Below are 24,484 nucleotides of genomic sequence, written 5' to 3'. Positions count from 1 at the left end.
GGAAAGAAGTGTGTGTGTGTGTAGGGGCACAGGAGAAAGAGTACGTGAGCAATGCTACTGCTATCAGGTGGCTTAAAATAACTTGTGACAAAGCCTTGGATTGAGCACCAATTATGAGCAAGTTGCAGAACAATGCAGGGCCCTCCGATTACACCCAGATGCCCTTTCCAAGTGCAGCTGCCTAGATATAAAGAAATTTAATAAATCAATGTGTCACACAGGGCATGTGCTAGGTGAGAGGTCAATAATGAGTGAATCTTTAAAAATAAAATTAAAGGCAGAAACACTGCTCAACAATATAGGCAGCAATATGACGGTGTCCTCAGCCACGATGAATGGTCATTAGGGAAATACCTTACATGAATACTAATTTGCGTAAAGAAAATAATATGAGAATTGCGTTGCTACAACCTAAAGCCAATAACAGTCGAGCCAGTTGGTCAGGTATCAACCATGGAGCTGGCACTCATTGCTACTTTGTCAAGCCGCAGCTCTTCTGACAAAGCCTTACAGAATGCTCTGTTTACTTTTTGTGAAGAAACAGGGCTTTCAGACATTTTGTTCTGGGTTTTTACTTGGTTTCAGTGATTGCTTTTTTGCTTCAAGGGCACCTCCTGCTTAGGAGAGTCCAAAGTTCAGAGAAAGTTGTTCACAGAAGAGTAAGAAATCTAAGAGGCGATGTTTTGCTTACAACATTTTGCACAGGGAGGGTCAAAGTTTCATTCTAGACATCTGGAAATGAAGAGAAAATAGAAAATTAACCCAGACTTTCCTTTCCTCCTGTTTGGGTAAAAGGGGGGTGGGTTAGTAAAAACAACAACTGTATATAGGTCATGTTTAACAATAGATCAATTAGTCAGATGGTTGTGAAGTCAGAAATGTGAAGGCTTGAAACTGCAAGAGAGAAAAAGGGAATGAAACAGCTTCAGAGACCTGGAACCCTGGAAGATGTTGGTGGGCACAGTTAGGCATTGCAAGAGTAAGGAACCAGGAGAGGACTGTGAAGAAGCTTAGAAGTGGAATGAAACCTTCACAGTCCTTTAAATCTAGTTCAACATTACAAGAAGAATAAAGTATTACAGTGGCTTGTGCTTACAAGAGTCCAGACTAATTCAAAGAAAATAACAATCATGGCTGAGAGACAAGAAGATACTGTAGTAGAGGAGGCAGACATAAAGGGATTGAGCTAGAATGAAGACATTTTGCTCCGGCAGGCATCCAGGGGTTGGAGAAGGCTTGAAGAGAAATGTAGAGTGGCCAGTGAGTGTTAAACCTGTAAGGCTAAACTGTTTGGGAATCTGTACAGTACAGTACAGTAATAGGAAATACATTTCCTGAAGGGTTTAAGCTCTAGTTCAGAGAAAGGGACATTAATTGCTAGTTAATGCATGTGGCGCTGTGGGTAAAAGCCTCAGCGCCTAGGGCTTGCCGATCGAAAGGTCGGCGGTTCGAATCCCCGCGGCGGGGTGCGCTCCCGTTGCTCGGTCCCAGCGCCTGCCAACCTAGCAGTTCGAAAGCACCCCTGGGGGCAAGTAGATAAATAGGGACTGCTTACTAGCGGGAAGGTAAACGGCGTTCTGTGTGCGGCTCTGGCTCGCCAGAGCAGCGATGTCACGCTGGCCACGTGACCCGGAAGTGTCTTTGGACAGCGCTGGCCCCCGGCCTCTTTGAGTGAGATGGGCGCGCAACCCTAGAGTCTGTCAAGACTGGCCCGTACGGGCAGGGGTACCTTTACCTTTAATGCATGTATGGAATGGTTATGAGGGATATCATTGTAGGTTTCCTGTCACAAAGAGGCAGGGAGGTCACAAGGGACATTTGGCCAATTAGAATTCAGAGTCAGGTGACCAAAGTGCCCCTCGTGGAGAAATGTGGTGATGTTTCTCCAAAAATACAGATTTAGATTTAGTCCAATTACCAATGGAGGATTCTTTTACTGACCTCAGGGTCAGTAAGAGTATATACTTGCTTTAGATATAGCAAAATTGCCAGGGGCTAAGCTTGTAATTTTTTACAATTTTGCCACTCTAGCACATGTGTATATACAGCAATAACTCAGGACACGAGCACATGGAAGCTATAATATTTTTTTTAGTCTTCAAAGGAAGCACAAGGGTCTCTTTCTGTCCATAGATTCTATTTATTTCAATCTAAGTGTAAATGCAGGTTTGTTTTTGATCAAATGAATCACAGCAGCTGCTTCAATTTTTATTTCAATCACTCAAAGTGCAAGATGCAGTTATTTGGACTGACGGAATATGTGCAGAGTCTACGAACACCTTTCAAATGTTTGAAAGCTGCACATCAAGAACATGAAGTCAGACCCAAGATCAAAGAGAGCTTCCCAAGGCAGGCAAGTGAATGAGGTAATCAGGTCATACTGTATTTTAAGTCAGGCTGGCAGAAAAGCACAGCAAGTCTGATAAGCAGATCACTGATGGTATTAAGAGATACAAATAGGAAAGAAATAACAGAAAGGTTGTCATGTTGTAAACGTGAACCTGAGAACCTCCAAGAAATTAAAAAGAAGAAACAAAAGAGCAAGTTTTAGAGAAGTTGTTATTATTTCAGAAGCAGAGCCAGGAAGCCTTGATCTTGCAGTGGCTCAATAGCAAACAGAAGAGTACATATTTTTTTCCTATACAAAACATAAATTGGTGTACAGTAGTTCATTCTTCTAAGTCATTCCTTCATATAAAAATGTATCAAAAGAGAACCTGCAGGAGTTAAGAAGTGAGTAGAGGGCAAGATAAAAATGCAGTTTTCAAATGAATAAAACAATGGAGATTCTGTAGACAAAATATTTGACAGACTAATGATCTATAGCGTGGAAGGCAATAAGGTTAGATGGCTAATTTGGTTGGCATAATTATTGCCTCCTCCTCTTCATTAATTCAATTTCTTACCTACCTTTAAGGTCCCAGGACCTTAGAACTAAGTATAAATCAGAGTAGGCTTGAGATTGCTTTTAGCCTGAGATCATTCTTTCATTCTGAAAGAACAGTGAGGTTTTTCAACTATCAGTGGCAGAAACTGCAAAAATATAAACTGATAAGCCAATATTTTATTGAACACTGAGTGTACAGGGTGATAAAGTACAGGAAGATTATGATTTTGTCTCAGGCCTTTGTCACCTTGACTCACTATTTTGTTCAGATATTAATTATTCTTTTCAAAATCTAGCTTGTTTTTTTCTGGTTTAATGTTATAAATACTTAAAAATGATAATAAATGTGATTTGATACAAGGCCCATTGTAGTACTTCCATTCATATTTTTGTAGTGCTTTGTATCAACTCTGATGCAATGCCCCTAAACAAACTTATTTACAAATAGCAATACAGCTTCTTTTTCTAGATAACTAACTTTAGGATTGGGGTGTAATATGCTCACACTATTAATAGTATGTATAAAATTATAGTAAAAAGTACTTAGGTCAAAGTGATTTCAAACATGACATCTTTCTATACAGAAAAATCTCAGCTGTTGGGGTGAAGAGATTTCAGTTTCTTGCATCTGTGCCATAGATTCCATTTGCTTTTATTAGATGCAATCTATTACTCAATTTATATATTAAGACAACATTCAACAGATGGGGGGAAAGGGCATGAGCTATGTGCTCGAGAAGCTAGTAAAAACCAAGTTGTTCTGGCTACAACCCAAACAGACAGGTGGCAGCAAGTCTTTGCAGCCATTTCCAAATGGCATCCACATACCAGGTTGCATGATTTTGAACCTTGGCAAGGTTTTAGTCAGATTTAGGGGCACAATCTTAAGCTTTTACACACACACACACACACACACACACACTTTGCTGCATCTACAGCCATGACAGAAAGTAGGGGACGAACGATCGGGCTTCATCACTGTGACAACTCCAGGCTAGGGCAGTAATTGGACCCAATGCCATCATACGAAAACTGAGGGCAGTTTGAGATCCAGTGGGTCCTGGCCTGGCTCAGTCCTACCCTCCGAACATCATTTTGGGGTTTTCTGCCGACCCCTGTAAGCATGGATACAACCATGTTTAGCAGGTGAAAGGATTGGTTGGCGACACTTTTGTGACTCCATTGACAGCACCTGTTGGGAGGCCACCTCAGTTGGAGAGCTTGGAGAAATGGACCCTTTGGTCTAATCCTCATGCACTCCAGTCCATTTTAAGGCATTATGCAGCATTTTATCCTTATCCATACTTTTCCTGATATATATATGGCACGTTTTTCTGCACGCTCTTTCTGTGCATGTTCATTTTGTTTCAATGCCAAGAAACAACCCACAAGTATAAAAGTTAGAAAACTGACACAAAATTTAATTTGAAGAAATTGATTAATCCCTTAAATAAACCTTAAAATTTACACAGACGTGATTAAGATTTTAAAACTTTGCAACAGTATTAAAGAACACACAAAATTAAAATGTTATGTAAACTTAAGTAACAAGAGCCTCCTTAATAGTTTTTTTTAAAATACAATATATTACATGTTTGGTACTTGCAATGTGCCAGTACATATTTAGTATGTTTTTATACAAATAACGTACAAGAGCTTTCTATGAAGTCAGACATTTAAGTGGTGTTTTTACAGACAATAGTGTGTGTCCTTACTATATATATATATATATATATATATATATATATATATATATATATAGTTGATCAAGTAGAACTGTAACTAAAAAGATATTCAAGCACGAAGAAGTCATCATTATGATCAAATATTATTTCCAGAGTACACATTTATAATACCAGAAATAAGTGTTTCAATCATATCTGTTTGGCGGAAGAGTTCAACAATATTTTATACCAACTCAAAATTTATCTTCTGTTGAAACACCATGTTCTCTTTGTGGAATTGCCAGTGTTGCTTGAGATATTCTATCTGATTCATGAAAGGATGAACAAAACTCAGGAACTACAGCTGACTCGCATGATGCTTGGAAGTCATCCAGAATGCTGGACGTAACAGGAACAGTGGCCTGAATGGAAGAGAAAACTAAATTATTTGCAAGTGATGAGACTGAAACAACTAAAATGTATTTTGGAACCCTGTTTGGGGCTTTCCAATACTGTAACTAAACAGAAGAAACAGGAACAACGGAGAAGGAAATAAGAAGCAGGTGAAAAGGACACTGTTGCTAAGTCTTACTAATTATCCTCTCTCAGCATGCTCTATTAATGCTTTTGGTCCACTGGTAAATATTTGTAAATACGGAGAGGGTTGCCAATATAACAGCCAATTTCACAATCATCCCTTCTGTAATTTTCTAGCCCTTTCATACAATGGTACTGCTCTTTTAGCAGTCTGCATTTTAAACAGTTTTAACCAAGTAAATTTCTACAAGCACTGGTATACAAAGTTAAAAATCCTATTATACTGAAAATTTTATTGCTACTGAAAACCCACTTTTCCGACATCTGTATCCAAAGCTGTTAATGTCTTGCAGATCCTGTTGTTGCTAATAAAGAGTTAACTCCAAATTGCTGGGTGTGGTTTCCTGCTGGCTTGCTCCTGTTACCAAATCATGTAAAATGCCCCATTGCTTATGAGTGACTGTACACTCTGGCAAGAATATGTACCCATCAGTCTTATTTGAAACAGACTATTATTTAAAAGTTCTCTTACCTGCTGTAAAGAAGCTGCTGAAACTGATTTACCATTTAACTCATCACCGTACGGTGGTAAAACATTCTGCATTGCTTTCTCCTGTTTGAAGCCTACACTTTTTGAAACCAAACTAGCATGTTCTGCTCCTTGACAAACTGGGCCAGATCTAAGTACTTGATTTGCAGACATTTGTAGATTGGCTGGAATCAGTCCCAAGTGTTGTAGTGTAAAGTTCATAACTGAAGCGCTTGGGGCTTGGATCGAATCAGCCTGGTCTGAAGGCATAGCAGTGCCATTCACCACGGGGACAGTAGCAACAGAAGATGCGGGTAGTTTTAGGTTCACAGGTGCTATATGAAAAGCAGGGAAATTAACGGCAGTAAATTCAGACGTCACTGGAATAGCACCTATGAGAAGGAGAAAGAAAGAATAAACCGTCACAAATGACAATACTTCTGAGTCAAGGAACACAGGCCAATGTTTGGCAGGCGTGAACACCAAGTGCAGCCAAACACCAGGAGCTTGGTCACAGCAGGCTTCAGATGAATGAAATTAAGCCTTGGCATAGAATATTAATGCACAAACTATCACATTATAAGAAACTCTGAAAAGGTCCTGCAACAACAAAATGACTCACCTAGAACATTGATTTAAATACATTCAATAACTGAAAAAACAACCACCCCTCAAGATCAGAACATGGAACATGTGTAGAATGTGGATGTTTGTTTTAATTGGTTTTTTCCTTTATTGTTGATTTTATTGTTTATTGTTGATTTTACTGCATTGTTTTTATGGATTGTTACTGATGATTTTATTGTTTTATTCACTTTGACCTCACCGTTTTATTCACCTCACCGCTTTGAGGTGTTTTTTTTTTAAACAAAAACAATCCAGCGGCCTATCAATTTTATGAAACAAACAATCAAAAAGAAGTGCTTGAAGGAAATGAGAATTATAGGAGACAATAAGAACATTTATTTAATGAATTGTTAAATGGGTAACAAAAATGTTAGCTTTTATTTGTAGTTTTGTAAGCCCTCTGTAAATGAGTTCAGAACCGTTAATACATACTGTATTGAACTGATTAAATCCATCTTCTTCAGATCACAGAAAGTGGAACCATGTGGGACAAGCCACCATTGCAAAAGCTGAATGAGGAGGGCACAGGCCTCAGGCATGCAATAGCTGTAGTTAAATTGTAGTTAAATTTCCCACCTAAAGTCCTTCATCAATAGCTGACAGGAGTCATCAGATATAAACAAGTCTGGAATATTTTAGAGGCAGAGTTAATGAATACACACCAGCAATAGGAGAACTATAAGACTTCTGTTCTGCTGCACACATCTCAGCTTTCTCCTTGTTAGAAAAAATGGTCTCATTACCAAGCTTGGTACAGTGAGGAAGAGGTATAAGGTATCCTGAAGGAAACCAAGTCTAAAGAACAAGGGGAAATGTACTGTTTATATTCACAACAATAATCAACACAAATTTCATAGATTTAGCCCAGGTACTGCACTGTTCCTAAACTAGAAAGGGCCAAAATAGATATGACATGGCAGAACAATGACTGGATCTCTTGATGTCTTAACAATTAAAGAAGCCACTGGGACTGAAGGAAAACATTAAGAGAACTTAGCCATGCCATTTCTAAGATGGAAAACCACCCCTCTCCGCAAAGCAACTGTTACCCATGGGTGGGTGGGGGGTTCTTCAACATTGGATCTCCAAATGATGAGGTTGGACTACAATTCCTATCATCCTGGACCATTTGCTGGCTAAGATGGGAGTTGTAACCCAATTTTTGGAACCCAAGTTTGATATTACACTTGTCCAATATTGCAATGGATAATAATAACTTTGTAGCAGGGAAAAGATCGTAAACAACCACCACACCGATGCAGTTTTGGACCACCTCACGCTCAATTCATGCCACACTTCTATGTTCTCCTTCTTCCTCTTTTTCCACGCCACATTAAAAATGAAGACCTTATGTATATGAAGCAAAAGGCATCCCTGAATAATGATGAAAATTAAACATATTTGGGGTGGGTGGAGATAAATACAACATTCAACTTTTAAGAAAAAATGCAGCTATGTGTTTGTGCTCTACAAGCATGCAGAATGCATGATTCTTTTTCATTCTGATCTCTTTAAAAAAAATTAAATGATAAAATATTTTAAAAGACCATTACTTTTCATCCTGGAGTCTTATAAAGGATAATTTTAATATGGGCAACTTACTGATATATTATCAGTGTTGCTGGACAGTATTACATATCCATTATTGCATTCTACAATTCTGCCCATGGATTGCACAAAACATGTGCTTTGTCCAAATAGCGAGGGTCTGTCTGAAATGCAATACAGTAAATTCCAGCAGCAGTCCTTAATTAAAATATAAAAGGAAAGAGGGGAAAATGTCCATGGGCTGAAGCTGAAGATACATTGGTCCTGAATGTGATCTAATTTTCTTTCTTTTTTTGTAAAGATGGAGCATAAAATGCCTACTTTAAGACATTCAGTGCTCTTTACAGAAGAGCAAAGATATAGGGCAAATGTGCTTAAGGGGAAATATACCTTGTGTGTAGCGATTGCAAATGTTGCGGGCATCTCCTGCATTGTGGTGACGCTGTCGGGTTCCAAAAATTCCCCTTGCCTCTGCTGCTTAGGTTGACCCTCCAAGTGTTGATCTGTTTTTTCAGATTTACTTTGTTTCACAGCTGATGAAGTTGAGGTTTCCTGGTCAAGATGCGAAGCTATGGGACATCGGGATTTTTTGCTCTCAGCAGATACTCCCTGGGGTGGGGGAAATGCAAAATAACCAAAGGCTAATTTAGAGGGGGATACACACACCCATATGGATATTATTTATTTATTTCAACAATTTATACACTACTTAATTACAATAGTCTCTAAGCAGTTTACAAGTAACTCAGTACAGCAACAACAAACCAGTTAAAAGTATAATATCAGAATTCAGTTAAAATGCCTTTTGGAATAAACAAAAATTTCAGTAGGTGATGGAAGTTCAACCAAAGGGCAGGCACTGTTTGACCTCAACTGGAAGGGAGTCCCATACAATTGGGCCCACAAAGCTGAATGTGCGGCTCCTGGTGGATACAAGCCATGGGAGACCACTAACAAGTGACTCCGCTTCAGACCTCAGTGATTGGGCAGGGATATAATGAATCAGGTGGTCCCTGAGAGCCAAGTTGTTAAGGGCCTTGCAAGTTAAAACAAGAATCTGGAGCCTGGTCTGTGAGCATGCAGGCAGCCAGTGCTACTGGAGTTATGTGCTGGTGATAGTCTCTCCCCAACGGCACTACAGTCAGAGTGTTCTGTAACAGGTGAAGCCTCCAGACTAGGCCCAAGTGCAGCCCTACATAAACCACATTGCAATAACTGAGTCTTGAGGCTACTAAGGCGTGGTTCACTATGGCAAGACTATTCCTGTCGAAGAATCACTGTCATTGGCATATTGGCTGTACATGGTAATAGGTACCCCTCCCCAAATGAGGCTACCTAAGCTTCCAGTGACAAAGTTGGGTTGGGGAGCAGCCCCAAATTTATTCTTTCAGAGTGAGTGAAACCCCATCCAGAATAAGCAGTCAGGCAGAGACACAGACACAGACACAGACACAGACACAGACACAGACACACACACACACACAGACACACACACACACACAGAGAGAGAGAGAGAGAGAAAGCATATCTCTGAATGAGTAATATTAAAGGTGCCTTCTCCCTTCTTGTTCTCCTTCTCCCGCATTCTGCATGTCAACTCCATCCTCCAACACAATTCCTATTTTTCCCTTCTCCCAAGTTGAGGCTGGACTTTCCCCACCCTCTATTGCACTCCTGGAAAAGCAGCTCAAAGCACAACCGAGAGATATCCAGTTCCCAGAATTTAGAATCTATATCAAACCAGATTCTTTGAAACAAGCAACTGGCTGTCATCACTCAGAAAAACAGGAATACAGTACAGAGTAAAAAATAAATAAATGGGGAAACATGGTGCCTTGAAAACATAACTATAAAAAGCAACTGGTTGGGGCTATTGAAATTCCCAGATCTCTACACACACGAGACAGATTCAAGATATTCTTAACCTTAGCAAAGCTGGTGAAATGTGCCTCTCCAAAAGGTGTCATCCTTATGTAATCCTTCCTAACAGAGGTCTATTTCATGTTTCTTTAGTCATGTTGTCACTTATTTGTTACTAAGGAGTCTTCTACTCCCTCACATTACTTGCCAATCCTGCCCACAGCAACCCCCTGTTCTAGACCTCACCAACACCCCGCCCACAAAATTAGTATAAAAATCCTGGATACTGCCACCAAGCACCAATAATACAGAAGAATCCCAAGCTTTAAATCAGTAAAAGTAACAAGACAGAGGGAAAGTAAAAATAAGTTATGAAATTTAATCAATAGCAGAAAAGGCAGGACTAGCTTGGTCCAAGAGACTCAAGGAGGAGTGGGAAAAGGAATACGGAATAGCTGATGAACCTGACTAAAGTGCAAAAGGAAAAGAGAGAAGTACAAGCATACTCTAGTACAGTACTTTGCTTTATCATCAAAGTGCACACAGTAAATACATTTGATATTGTTTCCAGAACATTTGATCAGGGCTAGGAAAATAGGAAACAATCCTAATGCGGCAGCTGGTTCTGTGGGCAGATGCCCCAATTTTAAAAAAGGATTTCCTCCACTCTTAATGCCTTCTGCATTCATTCAACTGAGGAATGTAATCTACTTGTGTACTGCTTTGTGCTCACTGATGTTCCATCTCAATGACTGAAGACTTTTGGACACACACCTTTGGATCAACTTCTTATTAAAAAGAGCAGCTCAATATATGGGTCACATGAGCTCTGCATTTAGCAAGCCAGCCGCTAAGGAGGGCAGTTTTGCAACTTGATCTGCAATTACTGATTTGTCAGGTAGAAAATAATAGGCTTGCTCCAAAACTTAGTGCACTCTGTAATATGTGTCCCACCGTTCTGCAGCATCTACGGCACAAATTCCCAAAGCATACTTTAGCCCATTATCCATAAAGGGTGAAAGAAGTATGAATTACCTCTCCACGTGCCCTCCCCCAGCAGGAGAAGATGCTACATCATGTTAGTGTGTGTGGCAGCAGTTCTGAATATACCTGCCAGTTGGAAGGAGGCAGGCCCAGAGCCAGTGCTCTTGTTCTAGAAAAAGAGGTGCTCATCACAAACGTCTCCCTTGTTCTCTTAGAATGGCAATGGCACCCACCTGAGAGGTACTGGAACTGAGTTCTGGTGAGTTCCTGCTGAAAAGAAGCCCTGCCCAGAGCTGTAACTCATCCAAAAACACAAGACAGCTTCTTCTGAGGCTGGGCAACTGCTGTCCTTCTATATGGGGAGTAACTGGATGCTCCAATACCACAAAAGCAAAGCTACCTGGAAGTTAAAAGGGAGCCTGAGCAGATGGCCTCCTCCATAAGGTTAGGGTTGCCATATTTCAAAAAGTGAAAATCCGGACACAAAAGTTGTTGGGCCAAAGTTGTTGAGTTTTTCCTTAGCTTTGCCAAGGTTAAGCTTTTTTTTTGGCAAAAGTGCAAAAAAGGAGTTTTTGAGCTATTTTGAAGGGAAATCACCAAAAACAACGCTGGCAACATGGGTTGCCATATGTCTGGACACTGCTTCTGACTGCAGTATTCCAGGTATGTCCGGATGTATGGCAACCCTACATTAGGCTTGCAATACGGATGAATGGGGAGGAGGAAATGAATTTGGCACTTTGGGAGTTGGCAAGAACTTTTTCAGCTGTTGTTGTTTTAAAAAAATAATACTACTATATTTCTTAAGCTGTTTTCTTTCTCTGCTCCTAAGGCTTTGTGTAGAAAGAGAGTGGAGGTCAGGCAGTCAGAAGGGGAGCTCTACTGATAGTGTGGCTACCTGTGGCACAGATGAGATTTGAAAAAGCTGCCGCTGCCACTGCTAAAGGTAGACCCTGTGCATGAACCTGACTCACAGGAACCCCTAACTATTGAATTGATTTTCCACAGCAACCAATTAGAGAGCCCTATCACATGCATTTCATGCCTCAGCCACCCATTTAGTATTTGGAAAGTGTGTGCACTTTAATACAGCTTACCAGTAGCACATCATGCAGTGCCGCTTCTTCACTCGCACATTTTTTCATTGGACTGCCCTCCATTCTACGTCTCTTAAAATGTCTCTCAGGCACCACGTCATCCTTTGTACCTTCTTGCTCCTTCCCCAGCGAGAGGTCCTGGCCTTTAGCACAGGAAGCACTTCCTTCTCCATTGCTGCCACTGTCTTCAATAAATATTTTACCGGGGGCTACTTGGGAACTGGGCTCCTCGGGAGACTTACTTCCAGCCACATTAGCACAGTGGACCGGCCGCACCGTGAAACTTGGATTGTATGCTGTCACTAGCTGTGTTTGGGAAGGGTGCAGATATAATGCATAGGGCACATTGGGATGGAGAGGTAGCATTGCTGGAGGTACCGAGTTGTGGATCAGAGGTAGGATCTCAGCCTGAGAAGGTAACAAGAATGGTTTAGGCTTCAAACGAGTTTTGGGTGGCAGACCTAGAGGGGATGGCAAAGTAGAATGTTCCAGTTTCATTTTTCTCTTCTTGAAATCCCTAAGAAAAGAAATCCACAGCATTAAAATCCTTGCATCCAAAATCACTCCGCCAAAGCAATACAGTAGTATTGGCTTCGTTTTTTAGAAAAGAAAGCGCTGCCAAACATTAAGTCATGCTCTTCTTACACCAAATATGTTAATTTTAGTCCTGTTGTTGAGGAGTTGCGTTAGTAAGTGTGATATGCTGCTGGAGGATTCACCTAACTGGGAATTTTTGCTTTCAATAGGCAGGCTTTGTACGCATCTTTTCTTTTACAAACATACCTTGACTGTTCATCCAGCTGCTGTTTGCATATTGTTGCAAGTTGAGCCATCTTGCTTGGAAAGCTTGGTGGAATTTGATCTTTGGGAGAAGAGATAAATAAAGAGATTTCACTAAAACCGTACTGTTTGCATAGCTTGAGGATGACCAATTCATGGCCTTCCAGAGTCCATCACTAGAAGGACAACACCTTTTGGTACTGCTCATAAGGTGTTGTATACGGTTAGTCTTGTGGCCTGGATTTGGCCACCCACACAGCCATTGCCACAGTGGGACAAATCCATAGGATTACATGAAGCTGTCATATTAAGAACATTTTGATCCGACACAGCATCTCCAAGGGCTCAAGGTTTTTCAGCGCCTTGCTGCTCAAAGTCATCAGCTGGAAATGCCATGGATGGAGCCTACTACACTTCAAAGCTTCAAAATGGAACCTGCGACTGCACCTAACAATATTACCCATTAGCCTTTCCAACCGGAATACAGTGGTAACTCAGGTTAAGTACTTAATTCGTTCTGGAGGTCCGTTCTTAACCTGAAACTGTTCTTAACCTGAAGCACCACTTTAGCTAATGGGCCTCCTGCTGCCACCATGCCGCCAGAGCACGATTTCTGTTCTCATCCTGAAGCAAAGTTCTTAACCTGAAGCACTATTTCTGGGTTAGCGGAGTCTGTAACCTGAAGCGTATGTAACCTGAGGTACCACTGTATAGCACATACCTTCCACTTTGTATAAGTCTAGCCAAACTTAGTAAGGCTGCTCAGGAGCAGACAACTCAAGAGATTGCAAGATATACTGGGGTTTGTTTGTTTTTCTGCGCTAAGGCATTAAGCAGAACCATTCAACATTTCAATAGCATCTCCGGAATGACACTGAATAGAGTTTACATTTCAACTACGTACTTGCATTTTTCTTGACGGGGCTGCTTGGAGCAGATCTAATTTTCCTCTGATTGCTTTGCGTACCCTTTGCCAATTTCATTAAAGATGGGTGCCGTATGAAGCCTTGCTTGCTTCTCGTAGGGAAGAGGTTCTTGGAACAATGCTCTTTGGAAGACTTCCCTTCCGCAGGATGAGATGAAGCAGTCACAGTGGGTGTAGATACAGGCTGCGCAGCTACAAATCAATCGCGCACAAAGTTGTTATTAAGCCTTTGTTTGGGCAGAACTATTGGGAAATGATCACATCTACATATGAGTGAAAAATGCCTTTCATAAAAAGCCTTCTTTGGTTGGTAGCAGCAAGGAGCAGTGGATAAGAAAGCTTCACCATTACAATGACAGGTGGCGACCATTTTAGGTGAGTCCAATTGACATGCAACCACTGACATGGAACCACCGACATGCGGGTCCTTTCAGACCCCGGAAGAGGGAGGAATAGTGGCATAATGGGACACACTTACACACAATCTGCCAATGCATGCTTTGACCTGGAACAAAACCCCTGCGGAAATGGGGAATTGCCTGCAATTCTAGAGTACAGAAGTAATAGTCCACCTACCCAGAATCTCTGAAAAAACATCTGGTCCTGTCCATTTAAATGCTGGTTTGCGACCCTTCTCTTCTGTAACGTGAACCTTCCTGATGAGCTCAAGGCTACTGAGAACATTTGCAATATCATACAGCCTTCGAATTTTAGCTGAAATAAGTTAAAAAGACTAATGAAAATGCTGTACTACTCCATCACCATTAAGCAGAGGTTCAGTACTATGAAAACATCAGCCGCCTTCTCCTATTCATCCAAATGGTGCTTTAAACTTAGAAAACAAAAGCAACAGGGTCATTTATGTTCCAAAGATCCACAAGACTGGAGCACACAAATAGGTTAGTTAAATTTTGGTCCCTTGGTCAAGTCATATACTCAATATTTTTAAATGAGCTTCTGTGTGGATGACAAAAGGGTGGGGTTTAGGAAACTGTGGAAAATTAAATTTGGTAGGAGCCCTAAGAACTGTGTGCCCACGGAAGGACATTCTCAACAGACACCTTACTTTGTTAGATGGAGGCTGGATGAGAAAAGAGTAATCTTTCCCACATCCACAAGCTTTAACTTAGCTGCAGTTTGCTGTCTCATCTGAACACAGAACTGTAGCTATGGTTAAACCGCTGCAGGCCATTGGCTTGTTTCAAACAAGAGATGAGGAACCTGCAGCCCTCTGGTGTTGGACAACTCTTTATCTCTGACTATTTGACCAATGTTACACATTCCTGTTTCAAACTAACCATAGTTGATATAAGGCACCGCTTATCAGTTTGTATAACACAACAAACAGCAGTTAACCGAGTGGAAGTGAAGGTTCCCAAATTCTTCTTGGCTGTGCAGGAGGATAGGAGCAGGTAGAGGAGGCTGGGCTCATTTGTGATTTGCTTAGCCAGTTAAGAAATGACAGTCTGTCCAAGAATTATGAGGAGGCCAACATCATATACTGGTCGGGTTCAGGAGTCACTATCTAGGTCCAATCAGCCAGTTTACTGAACCGAAAGGTGTGTGCTTGTGCATTCAATCCTACTTTTGTGTGCCTGGCTTGTTAGATACCCTGGTTCTTAAACCACAGCCTCCCAGTATGGACATCATAGGAAACTGTGATTTAAGAAATCATGATATCTTCAAAGATGAGCAAAGGGGAGGAGTGAGGAGGGAACTTGGGACACATTATTTCAGTTTATTCTAATAAATCAGTTTCATGGGCCACCACTGGGCCAAACCTGGCCATTAAGAGCTAATGTCTAAATCTACCTGGGAACATTTGTACTAAGGTCATACTAAGCTGTAAAACACCTACATTCTCAGTATGCTATCTTATTTTTTTCATATTTTTAGTCTTGTATTCATGGGCTACAGGAAAAAGTGTTTAAATACATAAAAATTAAGACACTTAGGCCAAGCACAGTATAGAGAAGATATGTAAATAGCCATTTCTGCCACTTACTTTTAAACTTGCTTTTATCCAAATACTCAACATGGTCTTCACCAATCAAAATTTTAGCAGCGACTTCAAGATTCACAACTTGGGGGGTTGAAACAAGAAACAGCATCACAAATTTCTGACTCATCACCCGTAAAGACTTGTCTTTACGACTGTTTACTGAAGCTGTACGGAGAGATAACCATGGCAGAATATAATCCAAGTCATGAGAGCTTTGAAATCATTGTTCCTAATTCGCCTAGGCTTCGGGTTCACCCACTCCCCCCAATAAATGTTTCCATGCAGATTCCATTTGTTTATTTAAAGGATTTATATGCTGTCTTTCTAAAGAAAAAATGATTTGCTGCCCAGTATACAAGCCAATCATAAGGAGAGTTAAAAACAAATTAATCCAACTAATTAATTAAACATTGCCCCAGATGCAAGCATTTGGAACCAACCAAACTCAAATCGTAGAAGATACTGGCATGCCAAAACCAGAAAGCAAAGATGTACCTGCTCGAAACTCCATTCCAGGAAGTTCCACAAAGCAGATGTCTGTATGGTCATTTGGCCTAACATGCTTTGCCATCAACTGAATCTTCTGGTCATCCCCTTCAGGCTCTTCTTCATATTGTCTTCTTTTAATCAGCTCAACTTGCTGACTATAGTTGTTCTCCTCAGCCACTTTTTTCAAAATCTGTAGTGTTTTCTTAAGATTATGACGCCCATGCCAAGAATACCTGTTTTTGGCAAGTCGGCTCACCATGTGAAGACTTTCTAGTACATTCATTATGTCGTAGATGCGCCTGCGTTCAACATCTGTAAGAAGGGCAATTTAAAAAATATATATTTTCCACCTGCTTTTTAATCCTGTCATATTCTGGAAGGTGGGTAGACCCTCATGATTATATCTTAATTCCCCGTGAAAAGTGGAAGACTGGAAAACTGAAGACTATGCTCTTTCCACATAGTTTGCCACACTATAACATGCCCATTCCAAATTCCTGGTTGCTGTAAGGAGCTGTAAGGTTGCTGTAAAGACCTGTATGATGACCTTCAGCTGGCAGCCCAGCTGCCTCCATATCTGGGCAGGGATAGCCTAATTTCTGTTTTCTATGCCCTTGTAACCTCTGTGTTAGATTACTGCAATGTATGGGGCTGCCTCTGAAGACTGTTTGGAAACTTCAGTCAGTGCATAATTCAGTGGCGAGGTTGCTCACTGGGGCAAGATGGTTTGAGCATCTGCCAATTACTTTCCAGGCCCAATTCAAAGTGTTGGTTTTGATCTGTAACTTTCCAGGCCCAATTGTTAAAAAGGTAAAGGTACCCCTGCCCGTACGGGCCAGTCTTGACAGACTCTAGGGTTGTGCGCCCATCTCACTCAAAGAGGCCAAGGGCCAACGCTGTCCGAAGACACTTCCGGGTCACGTGGCCAGCGTGACATCGCTGCTCTGGCGAGCCAGAGCCGCACACGGAAACGCCGTTTACCTTCCCGCTAGTAAGCGGTCCCTATTTATCTACTTGCACCCGGGGGTGCTTTCGAACTGCTAGGTTGGCAGGCGCTGGGACCGAACAGCGGGAGCGCACCCCGCCGCGGGGATTCAAACTGCCGACCTTTCGATCGGCAAGCCCTAGGCACTGAGGTTTTAACCCACAGCGCCACCCGCGTCTCCAATTGTTAGTTTTGACCTATAAAGCCTTGAATGGCTCAGGACCACAATACCTCAAGGACCGCCTTTCTCCATATGAACCAACCCAGACCTTGTACTCATCATCTGAGGCCCTTCTCCGTATGCCCCCTCCATGAGAGGTCCAGATGGAAGCAACACAAGAATGGGCCTTTTCTGCAGTGGCTCCCCAGTTGTGAAATGCTTTCCCCAGGGAGGCTCGCCTGGCACCTTCGTTACATATCTTTAGGAGCCAGGCAAAAACATTTTCCTTCTCTGAGGCCTTGGGCTGCTTAAACAATCTGTGGCTTTTAAAATGTGACGGGAGTATTTGGGGTGGGTGGGGAGGGTATCATGTTATGTGTCTTGTCAAAATAACAGTATAAAATCCGCCCTTTGATCTTTGGATGAATGACAGTATATAAATTTAGTAAATAAATAAAAACGGTAGTTATTAATGTAATAACCTATTAGTATCAGCTACAGTGAGAGTATAAGGATCATAGCTGTTAACTTTTCCCTTTTCTTGCGAGGAATTCTATTTGGAATAAGGGAATTTCCCTTAAAAAAAAGGAAAACATTGACAGCTATGATAAGGATACTGAACCACATTATAAAATTGTTTATAAGAATTACCAAGACTCTAATCAATTGCTTATCATTTTGAACAGCGTGAAGTGAGTTTTGCTTTTTCCAGTAATAAACACCGGATCTTAGTCCCAAACTTACTAAGCTCTTCTGCTACTTCATCAAGGCAAATTTCATTGTTCTTAGAGATGTCGGGATAACTAGGATAGCGAGCTAAAAATTTGTGACAAAGCAACCCTAGACTTTTCTCTTTACGGCTGGGTTGAGATTTTTCATATTCGTCTCCTGACAAATGGTCCTGCGGAAAGAAAACAATGCAGAAACACCAATTGGTAACGCCTTACATGAAAAATATTAAGATTTGACAGATTTAGTAACAGCATTTCTGGCCAATGTGCAATGCCAAGTGCCTTCTTGGTGACAGCTGGTGAGCCTCAAAATAATAGAGTTACCCTGAAGCGTCTGCTATGCACACACTATAATCTCTAAAAATAACTAACACTCCAGATTTGAGGTCTAGCACAAAATACTGAAACAAACCAAAGCTGAGCTACTTTTCAAGTGCATACTTAAGCTTTGAGTACAGCGCTCAATAATATTTATAGCGATAAGAAGAAAAATGTTTTACCTCAGGGATTTCAATTCTGCTGTCTGACAATCTTTTTTCCTGTTCTCGATTTCTAATCTCAGGACTAGCTGCGCTGATTAGCATTTTCAGGTTAGCCGTTGGTGTCCATGGGTCTCCAGGAGAGATTTCATTAGGCTTGGGTGGCGTTGTCAGATGGCCAGAAGCAGGAGGCGGCTTCTCTGCCAAAAGCCAGTTGGAGGTCGCTGCCTGTTTCAGAGGAGTTTTCAATGTGCTTTCATGTGGTTCAAAAGACCAATTTTCCTGAGCCAAAAAGAAATGAAACTGTGTGACTCGAGATCAGCAATGCCAGGCATAAAAGCAATATGAAAACAAAGCTGTTTTTAATCAATAAACCAACCAATGTCATGTTGAAATCAATCAAGTGCCTGTTGTCAAAACAGTAGTCTGCAATTTCTTCAGACCTGGGACCCACCTTTAGCCCAAACATGTAAAGGACACATTCCTTTACATTTTGCCATGTATTTTTATGGTGGTAGTTGTGACCCATCTTCGATCAGGCTGCAGTATACCACCAGTTGAAAACCAATGTGTCAAAACTTTCACCTGTTTAGTTCCTAGGGGGTTTTATCATACTTCCTATGTATTTCAGTCAGTCTTGATTGTTTTGCTTTAGGGCAAAAATACATGCTGCAGTAAAAGAAGGCTGCTGCCAAACCCTTACCCTGCATAATGTGTACAATTTACTTGTGTTTTGATATACAACATCATGCATTTCTACATGACTGAATGTTGGGGACAAAAAAATGGATGGCGTCAAAATACAAATAAGTTTTGTTGTCTATTTTATATTTGCTAACAAAGCAAAAAGTGTAAACAAGTTCCTGATAAAGGGAGAAAAATAGCTGAAGAACATAAACAGCAGGCCTGTGGATAAAATCAAGCGCCTATCTAAACCAGCATTCTCTTTCCACAGTGGCTTTTTCTAGCAGACTCATTTAACTAGTGAACATGAAAATTATATGAAGAAAACTTAAGTTAGGAATAACATTTTTGGCCAGCTAATTTCAAAGTCAAAGGAGTGGCCAATACTTGCTATGCGGTAGATAAAGTGGGAGATAGGTTACCTTGTCTTCAGCATTCATTTTGCCACTGCAAGCTTTTCTCTTATTCATATTCGTTCGAATTAAATAGAGTAAGGGCTTTGTTGGTTGGGCAACCTTTACAGCATTCTTTGAGAAGAAGAAAAAAGGAAAATTGTTTTATGTATATGCACTTAACAAAGCAAAAAATGGAATATCGGTAGATGGAAGTCTGTGATGGTACAGTGACCAGTGTTGGACTTAGGATTTAGAAAACAGAGTTCAAGTCCACACTGAGCCAGTTAGCTTTGTAGGTGACCTGTTGTGGCGAAAAAGTGGGGAGGGGGCGAGCCATGTATGTCACCTTAATCTCCATGGAGGAAAGGTGGGGTGATGATGACATTATTTTACCAGAGATGCTGAAACAAATTTGATGTGGGAATACTGGTGCAAGACCTCTAGAATGAGAACTCTGGCCATTCATTCAGATGACAAATGTGCCACACAGTAGTAAGCACCTGTATTCAGAAGGCCAACTGAGTTTAGGTGGACTTACTCCATAGGCAGCATGCTTAGGATTGCAGGGTTATAAAAAGATTTCCCAACTCCATTGTTAAGAATGTGTCTACATGAGTCTTATTCTCACATATTGCTAAATATTGCTAAAGACGGTCACATGTCTTTACACGAAGGGGACTGGTGCAATTTGCTGAAGTACCGTATGTGTCTAGATTAGCACTAGTTTTGTTTAATCCTGTTTCAGGTTTTTTGCTTCAGTCAAGTTGGTGACTGTGAAGTTGCCAAATCAGCATTATAACATAAAAACAATAAAGAAAAATAATAAAGGCTGATGATCAGAAACTGCAGCATGAGACTTCTGTCCAAACTGGTTGTAGGAAGGTCTGTACCAACCTTCACAAATCTGGTGCACCCTAGATGTTTTGGACTACAACTTCCACCAGCCCCCGCTGGCATTCAGGCAGGAACAGATAGGCGTTGTAGCCCAAAACATCTAGGGTGCACCAGACTGGCAAACACTGGTCAATATCTGTTTAACAAGGTGCAGCAGGCTGTTCCCACCATTTACTGGCAGAATGGATAACCACAGATTACACAACATGGTAGGCAGCACATCACCACCTTCTTGCAGCCACAGCAGATTGACTCCAAGGCTGCCAGTCTGCACATATCTTTAGAGTTTTGATGACTGCAGTGTATGTCATCCAGAATACAACCCCCAAGTAATCCCGTTCAAAGGTGAGCCTTCCTTCTCTGGAAAACATCTCAAGGACTGCCACTTGTTTATCAAGCTGAGTGGCTTTCTTTTCCGTCCCAGCAGTTCCCAGACATTTTTTTAAAGTACTGTGGAGAAAAAGGTAATGTTTTGTGGGGCACCTGTGTAGTGAAATACATAATTATATATGATATTTTTTAAACTTGCAGGCCTGTGATTTTATGAAATAAAGCACCAGTACTTTAAAAGAAACAGCATTGGATAGTTGTGTCTGTTGAAAGGGAAAACGGCACCATTTCACTTTCTCTAAAATACATATACATATGTATGTATAATTTATGCAGCAATGATATTCTCCCCAGTGGTACAGCTGCTATCATGGTTGTTGGAGGAACTGAATCTGGCCAGTGTGCCCTGTGCTACCTCCAAGGTCCAGTTCATTGCTATTTGTTACAAATCACAGAAGCAGAAGCTAGTTGTAGCAAAAACGAGGCAAAGAGCCCCAAGATACCATAAAAATGTACAAAGCTTATCACAACACACACTTTCACGGGATAGAGGCTCCTTAATCAGATACAACCAAAGAATGGTGCATCTGTCAAAGTACAAGTCAATCAGATTTGAGCTGAATATCGTCAAGGTTATTGATTTCAGCAAACACGGTTTAACTATTAAGCAGCACTTTTTAAAATAAATAAATGAAAAGGATCCCGCTGCTGCAACCCAAACCTTACTGTCCACACACCCCAAAACGCCCACCATTTAAAATCACCTTTTTGCGGGCTACTTTCTCAAGCACGCCCCCCAGGTCTCCTCTGCCTTCTGTTACAGCTCCTTCTCTGCCAGTCACTCACCCCCCCCCCCTTTCCTCCTCCACTTCAACTTTCCCCTCCTTCCAGCCCCGGGATTCCACCCGCGCTCTTTCGTTCGGGATAAGCTCCTCCCACCCTTCGGGCGCATGGCGCCTCTGATTGGCTCTTGATGGGAGCGGGGCGGAGACCTGCCCTGATCCAGTTTAAATCGTTTGGCGCCACCAACCCCGCGAGATGAAGAATCCCCGCCCCGCCCTCACCTACCTTTTTTGTATGTGTGTGAGTCCCCCCCCCCTCACTTTCGTCCTCGCTTAGGGGGAATCTCGGGCGCGGCGCGGCGGTCGCCGTTCAGACGAAACGCGCGCCATCCCCTCCCTCGCTAGGCTGAAAGCTGCTGGTCCGCCCGTGTCAGCGATTTGAATTTGGCCCGCGGAGGGCGGAGAAGGTGGGCGTGGAAAGGAGCGCGGAGGAGGCGAGCCCCCTCAGCCAATTGGAGCGCGGAGGCTCTTGCGCCCCAGCCAATCGGCGATGTTCCTCGGTTAGGGAAAGCGGGTGGGGTTGGCGCGCGGGGGGGGGGTGAAGTTGGGCGCTCACTCGGAGGAGTTTGGCGCGAGAAGTTTGGGAGCCGGAGGGTGGGGGGCAGGCGCGGCGCCAAGCGCGGTTTTCTCCGACTTAACGCTCAGGGTCCCGTGGAGACCCCTAAATTTAGGAAGGTGAAGGTTCAGTCTTGAGGTCTGTGAATGACTGTCATTGTCTCTGAGCATGTGCAGAGTACCACCTTTCCCCTCATCTTTAGGATGAAAGAGCTGGTCTTTCCGCAGCACGGCTCTCGGCATCTCCTTTTCACAGGGTTGGAAGGGTTTGCCTTGGCGTGGCCTCTGGGGCGGGAACGCCTCAGTTGCATTTCAGGCAGATGCTCAGCAGGTAAAGCTTTCCCTTTTGTCCTCGCTGTATTTCCAAAGCGGGTAAGCTGCATTTGTTTAATATAAGGTTGGTGTAATTATTCATGCAGCTTTGGAGGGTACAAGAGCTTTGCAAGTGCAGAGAAACGAGATGGCAACTACTGCAGAGAGATCTCTGAACAAAGTATGCAAACTAATCAGCCTTGTGTCCTTTCAGGCCTCTGTTTACACAGTAGTTGAACAGAATGGCTGGATCAGACAATGGACACTTACACTTTGTTTTGAATCCCTAACCTTGGGCTAATCATCACGTTCTATAAACCTATCTCAGCTTTCTTAGGGGGAGAAAATGAGTTAACCATCTTGTACTCTGGCCTCATCTCTGGAGGATGATATACAGAGGAGGAGAGGAGCAGGGTGTATAGTGGGTGGGTGGCTGCCTATCAACTCAAGCTTTTTCTGGTCCCCTATCTTGCATGGTGGAGTCACTTTGATTTAAAACAAAAACTGCCCATATTGTCTAGGAAATCTTGTAATAAAGGCACTGTGTTTATTGGGAAAAAATCAAAACAGCAGCAAAACTTTGTGCAGATATTGTTGTAGAAAGAAAATTCATTTCATAACATGAAACCACATAAATATGAATACAAAGTGATAAATTTGTATTGTGATGGCTTCATTTCTCTCCAGGTGTTTTCAGAAGAGGAGGCAAACAATTAGAAAGGTATTGGAAAACAAGTTGGGCCACAGTCATAACTTTCAAATTGTTGTGACGCTGACCTCTGTGAGAGTGAAACAGAGAACTACCCTACCCATAAAGTTTTAGCAGCCAGGAATAAACTGCAAAGCTTTAGGAGATTACAGTGTACTATCTGGTTCCAGATGTACAACCGAGTCACTCTGAATCCTTGCGTATTGCAGATTTCAAGACATTCTTGAATTTTTTAATTCAATCCAAAAATCTTAAATCTGTAGGCAGGACCAGCTCAATACGTTTTGCTGTCTGAGACAGAGGACAAGATGGCACCCCCAGCCATTTTATGTACAGAAACCAGCCGGACTGGTAGCTGCATCTTAGTTCAACTCTGCTGATGGGACGTCATTGCTCCCTCAGCATTTACTGCCTGAGGCAGCTACCTCACACTGCCCAATAGTACAGCTGACCCAGCTATCAGGATTTTTCTGCTATACATAATAGTATGAACTGGCCTCCATCATTTTGAAGAAAACGGCATTGACTATAGACATGACATCAATTTAAGTTGTGTTTCTTGGATATTAATGCTCGCTGTAAGACAATTTGGATTTCTGTGCAGAAGATTCTAGGTTCAATCTGTGATATTCCCACATACAGGACTGGACAAAATTCCTGTCTGGAACCATGAGAAAGACTGCCAGTAAATGTGCATAGAGACTAACTGCCCCATTGTGTTCAATAGAGCTTATTACCACACTGTAGATATAATGACTATGAATAGTTGCAATCTTCAGTTTCTGAAGTATTCCCAGTTTTGGGCAGCTATCTTGGGAATCACAACTGGTCAAACAAATCTTGCAAACACGTTTATTATTTCCACAGAGTTTGCTGCCAAGCTTTGTATCGGCCTTGATATTTGTGTCTCATTCCTAAAGATACATGTAGGTAAAAAAATCTTTCCTCTGAAAAGATTCCCTCCCTGAAACAGGTTGGCTTACCCACAGGCAAAATAGTTACTGGAAATTTTCACCAAGAAACCTGTTCATCTTGAATAAACTGATCTGGTTTTTAAGGTGGACTCAGCCAAGATAGACATTTTACCTCTCTGTTGCAGGCTCTCATTGTCCATTGGAAAGTTTTTAGCATTTTACCAACTGGGTGCTTTTATCGACAAAGTGCAGCAATAATTCTTTACATAAAATTTTGTGCTCTTTTCGGAGATAATTGTTTTGTGTAGAGATAGATTAATTATGCACAATTAAGAAACTGGACATTTCTGCAATACTTTAAACTTAATAGAACTTCTGTTGTAGTATAAAAATACAACATACCATGCAATTTGCTGCCTTTGAGTTTAGATTGTGACAATCTGTGTGGTGTGTAGTGTGATCCTGTTAATTGTCGCCTTAAAGACAGAGAGGTGTGGTAGGAGCAGGCTTTTAAATTGACAGTTCTAGCTTTTAGAATTTTTTGTGTGTATTTAGTGGAAAAGGC

The 24,484-nt window shown here is 41.7% G+C and overlaps 1 protein-coding gene across 3 annotated transcripts; it reads right to left on the bottom strand.

Moving 5' to 3' along the window:
* Positions 1-3,049: 3,049 nt before the first annotated feature.
* On the bottom strand, positions 3,050-21,822 carry E2F8 (E2F transcription factor 8). Of its 3 annotated transcripts, none has more exons than XM_083429929.1 (15): positions 21,691-21,822; positions 19,391-19,495; positions 18,306-18,566; positions 17,819-17,975; positions 15,936-16,241; positions 15,444-15,605; positions 14,015-14,152; positions 13,418-13,630; positions 12,517-12,595; positions 11,734-12,250; positions 8,183-8,401; positions 6,907-7,039; positions 5,621-6,009; positions 4,665-4,973; positions 3,050-4,597 (listed from the first exon to the last, which is right to left on the bottom strand). In XM_083429929.1, exons 2-14 carry the CDS (start codon positions 19,436-19,438, stop codon positions 4,806-4,808), a joined length of 2,790 nt encoding a protein of 929 aa, XP_083286055.1. In that variant the 5' UTR covers positions 19,439-19,495; positions 21,691-21,822; the 3' UTR covers positions 3,050-4,597; positions 4,665-4,805. The 3 variants fall into 3 exon arrangements, with proteins under 3 accessions (XP_083286055.1, XP_083286054.1, XP_083286056.1); XM_083429928.1 differs by lacking the exon at positions 21,691-21,822 and adding an exon at positions 21,352-21,442; XM_083429930.1 differs by lacking the exon at positions 21,691-21,822 and having other exon boundaries at positions 15,444-15,521.
* Between the last annotated feature and the right edge of the window lie 2,662 nt (positions 21,823-24,484).

Source organism: Podarcis tiliguerta, assembly GCF_965153285.1.
Source record: "Podarcis tiliguerta genome assembly, chromosome: 1".
Classification (NCBI taxonomy): Eukaryota; Metazoa; Chordata; class Lepidosauria; order Squamata; family Lacertidae; genus Podarcis; species Podarcis tiliguerta.
This window is presented reverse-complemented; position numbering and strand designations above follow the sequence as displayed.